We start from the raw sequence: 6,948 nt of genomic DNA on the forward strand, positions 1-6,948 counted from the left end.
GGAGATGAAAATATCTTTAAAAAAACCTTTTTGTTAGTTTTACAAACTAACAAAGTTGTTGCTCAAAAATATTAAAATATATTTAAGGAACATTTCACATTTTTTTGTTCCAAATACATTTTTTAAAACTACCTGGTGAGGATGATGATGATTAAACTCCCATGACTCACTCTGCAGGACTTTTAACTCCTCCCCCGTGACCTTTGACCCCTCCCCCAGTCTGGATGTTGCCATGGTGACCTCAGTAAACAGCAGAAAACAGAGGAGGGGGTGTCAGTGTCGGGTTATGTGTCAGATCAGCTGTTTCCAGGTTCCCCCCTCTGCCCCCTGCTGGTGACAGGATGGCTGGACCTGGCCGGTCCAATCAGAAGGACCCGCGGGGGCAGGAAGCCGGCTCATATACACGACCCGGGACCAGCAGAGACCTGGACTGAGACACCTGTTTGGATTCGACCCAAATCTGCGACTTGACCTGAGGTAAGAATCGATTCTGAACCTAAGAGTGTTTCCTGTAAAATGTGGGCTTCAGGACAGAGCAGAGGGGTTCCTGTGGACCTGAAGGAGGGCTGGATTCAGTTTCTGGTCTCTTGAAGTCCTGCAGAAATCCTCATTCTTGTTTCTTTGTTGGGTTTTTCACAGTTTCACAACCCAGATCAGACTGCAGCTGTTCACGTGTGTGTGAGTGTAGGTGTGTGAGTGTGTTTAGGTCTGTGTGTGTGTGTGTGTGTGTGTGGACAGGTTTTTCCTACAACGTGGGGAATTTTTTTCCCCCCCAAAAAAAAGCAGCCTCGTGGGGACTGAAGTGAATCGTGGGGACCAATGCCCCGTCCCCACTGGTCCAAATGCATGTTACAGGTGTGGGGTTAGGTTTAGGACCAAGGTTTAGGTTAGTTTTAGGGTCAGGTACCTGTGAGGTTAGTTTAGGGTCAGGTAGGTACCTGTGAGGTTAGTTTTAGGGTCAGGTACCTGTGAGGTTAAATTTAGAGTATATGGTCAGGGTTAAAGTCTAAAAAACATGAATGGAAGTCAATGGAAGGTCCCCACAGGGTCAAGAAACAAACATGTGTCAGTGTGTATGTGTGTGTGTGTGTGCGTGCGTGTTTAGGTTTGTGTGTGTAGGTGAACGTGTATGTGTGTGTGTGTGTTTAGGTTTGTGTATGTGCGTGTAGGTTTGTGTATTTTCTGTCAACATGAGGAAGAGGAGATCTGACAGCTGTTCAGTTCTGAGTTATTTTTACTCGTCCAGTTGGTGTCCTTCGTTTACACCCACCTCCCCAAATACCAGCAGGTTAAAGAGCTGCCGGACCGGGTCCAGATCTGGTTTTACACTGGTCCAGATCTGGTTTTACACTGGGTCCAGATCTGGTTTTACACTGGGTCCAGATCTGGTTTTACACTGGGTTCAGATCTGGTTTTACACTGGGTCCAGATCTGGTTTTAAAACAAAGACTGTATGTTCTGATCCGGACTGAATAAATCCAATAATCTGAACCTCGTCTCGCCCCTCAGTTCTCCTCACAGACAGAGACAGGTCCGGTTCTCCGGATGTTTGGGTCCAACACTCGGTTCTGCTCCGGCGGGTACAACATCAGCCCGAGACCTGAGGAGGGGACGGACCAGCTGGTCCAAACCATCGGACCCAACCTAACCCGCGTGATGAGTGTCGGCACCGCCAAACAGGTTCTGATGGACGGGCTGGAGGACGAGTCCTGCCTGTCTGTGGTGGCCCAGGCTGAGAGTAAGAACCAGAACCGGGCCGGTTCTGAAGGGTCTGGGTACATTATAGTTTCCTGTTAGAAAAATATCTCCTGATGATTTAAARTTGTAAAAGTTTTTAACAAAAATATCAAATCTGTTGCTTTAATCTAGTTTTGAAAGATGAATTTAGGTTTAACCAGAACCAAACCAGTCCAGGTGCTGGTCCAGTTTCTGGTCCAGTTTCTGCTCCGGTTTCTGACAAGAAGAAATAAACTTTAAATATTTTTCTGCTTCCAGGTGAAGATTTTCAAGAGTTCAGTCCGTCCAACATCCAGAGTCCATACAGCAGGTCTGAGCCGGGTCACAGACACAGGTACTGCCAACAGGCTTCTCACCTGGTGAGAAATCTTCAGTCAGGGTTTCTCACCTGGTGAGAAGTCTTCAACAAGGAGGGCTTCTCACCTGGTGAGAAGTCTTCAATAAGGAGGGCTTCTCACATGGTGAGAAGTCTTCAGTCAGGGTTTCTCATCTGGTGAGAAGTCTTCAACAAGGAGGGTTTCTCACCTGGTGAGAAGTCTTCTACAAGGAGGGTTTCTCACCTGGTGAGAAGTCTTCAACAAGGAGGGTTTCTCACCTGGTGAGAAGTCTTCTACAAGGAGGGTTCCTCACCTGGTGAGATGTCTTCAACAAGGAGGGTTTCTCACCTGGTGAGAAGTCTTCATCAAGGAGGGCTTCTCACCTGGTGAGAAGTCTTCAGTCAGGGTTTCTCACCTGGTGAGAAATCTTCAACAAGCAGGGCTTCTCACCTGGTGTGAAGTCTTCAACAAGGAGGGCTTCTCACCTGGTGAGAAGTCTTTAGTCAGGGCTTCTCACCTTGTGTTAAATCTTCAACAAGGAGGGCTTCTCACCTGGTGAGAAGTCTTCAACAAGGAGGGCTTCTCACCTGGTGAGAAGTCTTCAACAAGGAGGGTTTCTCACCTGGTGAGAAGTCTTCTACAAGGAGGGTTTCTCACCTGGTGAGAAGTCTTCAACAAGGAGGGCTTCTCACCTGGTGAGAAGTCTTCTACAAGGAGGGTTTCTCACCTGGTGAGAAGTCTTCAAAGAGGAGGACCTTTCACCTGGTGAGAAGTCTTCAACAAGGAGGGCTTCTCACCTGGTGAGAAGTCTTCTACAAGGAGGGCTTCTCACCTGGTGAGAAGTCTTCAAAGAGGAGGACCTTTCACCTGGTGAGAATTATTTCACAATGAGGGTTTCTCACCTGGTGAGAAGCCTCTCACTAGTAAAAAAAGAGACAGAAAACTTCTCTCTATAGTAATTTTTAATTTTTTTCTCAGAGTTGAAGATGCTGCACTGCTCAGAGTCTCTGATGATGAGGAGGATGAAGATCAGGTCCTTCACAGGAACCACAGGAGACCCAGGAGGAAGACTCGGAGCTGTCTGTGGAGACCCGGGGAGGGACCAGAAGCACCCGTCATCCAGGGTCTGTGGGTTCAGGAGATTGATTGGCTGAAGACGACATCGTCCTCTGACATCATCCCGCCTCCGCCTCAGTTCACAGACTCCTGCTGCCATGGCAACCGGCTGCACATGATGTCATCAGACCCAGCTGACGGGTCAGGTGACTCTCAGGAGCCCCGGTCGGACTCGTCCTGCTGCATCCACCCCAACGTTTCAGATCTGACCTTGGACCTGATGCATGTCTCTGGATTTAACTCCGCCCCTCACACGGAGGAGGACTCTGACTCGGAGCAAAGCATTCTGGGAGTTTCTGACTCGTTCGACTCTCTGAGCAGCGAGTCCCACGGGACCTGTGGCTCTGATGACACCTCTGACCCGGTGTTTGAGGAGCTGAGGGGCCGAGTGACGCAGATACCAAAGCTGTTTGCTTCGGCTCTGTTCAGAGATCCGGTCCAGCAGATTCTGGACGTCTGGAAGACGAGTGGACCCGCTAACGAAGGCCTCGTGTTTCACCAGGTAGGTCCACCAGGTGTTCTGCTCTAGCTGATTCAAGATGGCCAACAGCTAATGCAGATGGCTTCATTTTGGTTTTAGCTACTCCAGCCCAGTAATCAGCAGTACAGGGAGGGAGAGGAGTACTACGTTCTTGATCACATCCAGAACGGTTCCTACGGAGACGTGTTCTGTGTTCAGGACCGAAGAACCGGCTTCAGGTGTGCCGCCAAAAAGGTAAAAGAATGACTGCTGATACTGTGATGTTCAAGATGAAAGCATCAGTATAGTAGTTAAAAGCTACCAAACTGTACCAAAAATGAAACAAAATGATAAAAAAGCTAAAAGTAGCAAAAGGCTAGCTAAAGCCAAAGAAGCACAATGCTAGCTAAAAGCTAAATATGCTAAAATGCAAGTTAAAGGCAGCATAACAATAGCTAAAATGCATGACCAACAATGACCGGACGAGGAAGTGGGAAAGAACCAGTTAAGTGACAGGGTTGAGGGAAAAGTGGAAACAGCTGAGTGATTACAGAGTGYAGACAGSTGAGAGAGAATAATCTGGAAGGTACTGATAACCTGAGGACAGAGAAGAGAGTGTATCGACACTGGAGGAACAACAGAGKGGGACACAGCACAAGACACAAAACACAAGATCCTCACAAAATATAGAAGAAACATAGCTCAAAGTGGCATAAAGCTAGGGAAAAAGATAAAAGTTGCTAAAGCCTAGCTTAATGTAGCATTGGGGTAGTTAAAGCTAATGCAAAAGGCTAACTAGAACAAAAGTAAAAAAYGCTAACTAAATGGGTAGTTAAAAGTAAAATTAACAGAACAGTAGCAAAAACCTAAAGTTAGCATAAGAAGCCATACATAGAGCTAGTAGCTGAAGAAGAACTTGCCTCATAATAAATGCTGACTCAGATTTATACAGTATTGAATGCTGATTCAGCTTTTATACAGTAATGAATGCTGACTCAGTTTTGACACAGTCATGAATGCTGACTCAGCTCTAACCAGTTAAGAATGCTGATTCAGTTTTGACATTCATGAATTCTGACTTAGTTTTGACATAGTAATGAATGCTGACTCAGCTCTAACGCAGTAATGAATGCTGACTCAGCTCTAATGCAGTAATGAATGCTGACTCAGCTCTAACGYCGTAATGAATGCTGACTCAGCGCTAACCAGTTGTAAATGMTCMCTCAGTTTTGACACAGTCATGAATGCTGACTCAGTTTTGACACAGTCATGAATGCTGACTCAGCTCTAACGCAGTAATGAATGCTGACTCAGCTCTAACTCCGTAATGAATGCTGACTCAGCTCTAACCAGTTATAAATGCTGACTCAGTTTTGACGGTCATGAATTCAGTCTTAGTTTTGACATAGTAATAAATGCTGACTCAGCTCTGATACAGTAATGAATGCTGACTCAGCTCTAGCGCACTAATAAATGCTGACTCAGCTCTAACAAAGTAATAAATGCTGACTCAGCTCTAACAAAGTAATGAATGCTCACTCAGCTCTAACACAGTAATAAATGCAGACTCAGCTTTAACACAGTGGTGAATGCTGACTCAGCATGAATAGGATAGTGAATGACTCAGCATTATCATGATAACGAATGATGACTCAGCATTATCATGATAGTGAATGATGACTCAGCATTATCATGATAACGAATGATGACTCAGCATTATCATGATAGTGAATGATGACAGCATTATCATGATAACTAATGATGACTCAGCATTATCATGATAGTGAATGATGACTCAGCATTATCATGATAGTGAATGATGACTCAGCATTATCATGATAATGAATGATGACTCAGCATTATCATGATAATGAATGATGACTCAGCATTATTGTCATGTTCTCCTGTCAGGTCCCTTTGGGTCTGTTCCGCAGTGAGGAGGTGAGGACCTGGAGTTCTCTGAGTTCTCCTCGGGTCGTGGATCTGTTCGGAGCTGTGAGAGACGGACTGAACGTGGTGCTCTTCATGGACCTGAAACCAGGTAAACCTATAAGACTATTTTCACAAACCGTCTGTGTGGTCTAAGACCTGACGGACTGCACTTCCTGGCCCCTGCAGCTTGTTTGTCCCAGCTCCTGAAGGAAATGACCTGCCTYCCTGAAGACCTGGCTCTGCATTACTTGCACCAGACTCTGGGGGCTCTGGAGCACCTGCACCACAGGAAGGTGGTCCACCTGGATGTAAAAGGTGGGGGTCACCTGCATGTTCAGACAGGTTTCTTAAAGGGACAGTTCAGGTGATTGACTGAACCCTGTCTTCCAGTGGACAACGTCCTGCTCTCTGCGGACTGCAGGGACACTTTCCTCTGTGACTTCGGTCTCTCTCAGAGATTAGACGAAGGTGGGCGGAGCTCCAAGGCCTTCAGAGGTGAGTTCATTCTGAAAACTTTACAGTAATTCACTACCACTCCCGTTAATTCATTTATTTATTCACTTATTGATTTATATAGTGATTACCAACAACCAACTAAGGTGACCAAAGCACTTTACAGTAAAAATCACATCACAAGAAAAGAAAACATGAAAGAAGAGTAAAAAATGCCACTACGCTACATGGTATTAAAAAACCTGAGAAATACGTCTTGCGCTTCGACTTAATGATGTCGGGGTCAGAGGTGGAGCGAAGGTCTAGGGCAGAGATTCTTAACCTGTGGGCCGCGAGCGCCACCTTGAGGGCCTCAAAAGAACAACAGTTTTTAACTTTGGGCCGCAGAGGGCCGCAGGAGCGCATTCATTTTGAATAAGGTGCAATACACTTTCTCACCACTAGTAGCAGTAGTGCGCCACTCAGATGTTTAACAACTTTTGTAATACTGTACATAGAAGAAGAACCTTAGATACATGCAGAGTGAGGTACACTTCGCTGCAGCATGCAGCTCGGGGCGGTGACAGACCTTTCCGTCAGTCATACCTTATATGGAAATGGGACTATTGCATTCCGGAAATGAAGGTTGCTCCTTAAAGACGCGGGAGTAAGAGAGCAAAGGAAGAAGAAAGGAAGAAGTTAGAGAGTTTCTTCTACTCATGTTCTACACTTCGCTGCAATGGAAAACTCACAAAGTCAACAAATGAGGAAAGGAAGAAGAAAGAAAGAAGTTTGAGAGTTTCTTCTACTGACGTTCAAGTACACTTCGCTGCAATGGAAAACTCACAAAGTCAACAAATGAGGAAAGGAAGAAGAAAGAAAGAAGTTTGAGAGTTTCTTCTACTGACGTTCAAGTACACTTCGCTGCAATGGAAAACTCACAAAGTCAACAAA

The 6,948-nt window shown here is 45.8% G+C and overlaps 1 protein-coding gene across 1 annotated transcript in view; it reads left to right on the forward strand.

Annotated features, from left to right (window-relative positions):
* The first annotated feature begins 277 nt into the window (after nucleotides 1–277).
* map3k14b (mitogen-activated protein kinase kinase kinase 14b) overlaps nucleotides 278–6,948 on the forward strand; it is a 22,591-nt gene continuing 15,920 nt past the window's right edge. The window contains exons 1-8 of the mRNA XM_014014825.1: nucleotides 278–477; nucleotides 1,510–1,738; nucleotides 1,996–2,071; nucleotides 3,033–3,672; nucleotides 3,751–3,885; nucleotides 5,542–5,671; nucleotides 5,749–5,877; nucleotides 5,953–6,057. Coding sequence (XP_013870279.1) covers nucleotides 1,546–1,738; nucleotides 1,996–2,071; nucleotides 3,033–3,672; nucleotides 3,751–3,885; nucleotides 5,542–5,671; nucleotides 5,749–5,877; nucleotides 5,953–6,057 — 1,408 coding nt within the window. The 5' untranslated portion in view covers nucleotides 278–477; nucleotides 1,510–1,545. The remainder of the gene's footprint in view (nucleotides 478–1,509; nucleotides 1,739–1,995; nucleotides 2,072–3,032; nucleotides 3,673–3,750; nucleotides 3,886–5,541; nucleotides 5,672–5,748; nucleotides 5,878–5,952; nucleotides 6,058–6,948) is intronic.

Source organism: Austrofundulus limnaeus, unplaced genomic scaffold (genome assembly GCF_001266775.1).
Source record: "Austrofundulus limnaeus strain Quisiro unplaced genomic scaffold, Austrofundulus_limnaeus-1.0 Scaffold119, whole genome shotgun sequence".
Taxonomy (NCBI): domain Eukaryota; kingdom Metazoa; phylum Chordata; class Actinopteri; order Cyprinodontiformes; family Rivulidae; genus Austrofundulus; species Austrofundulus limnaeus.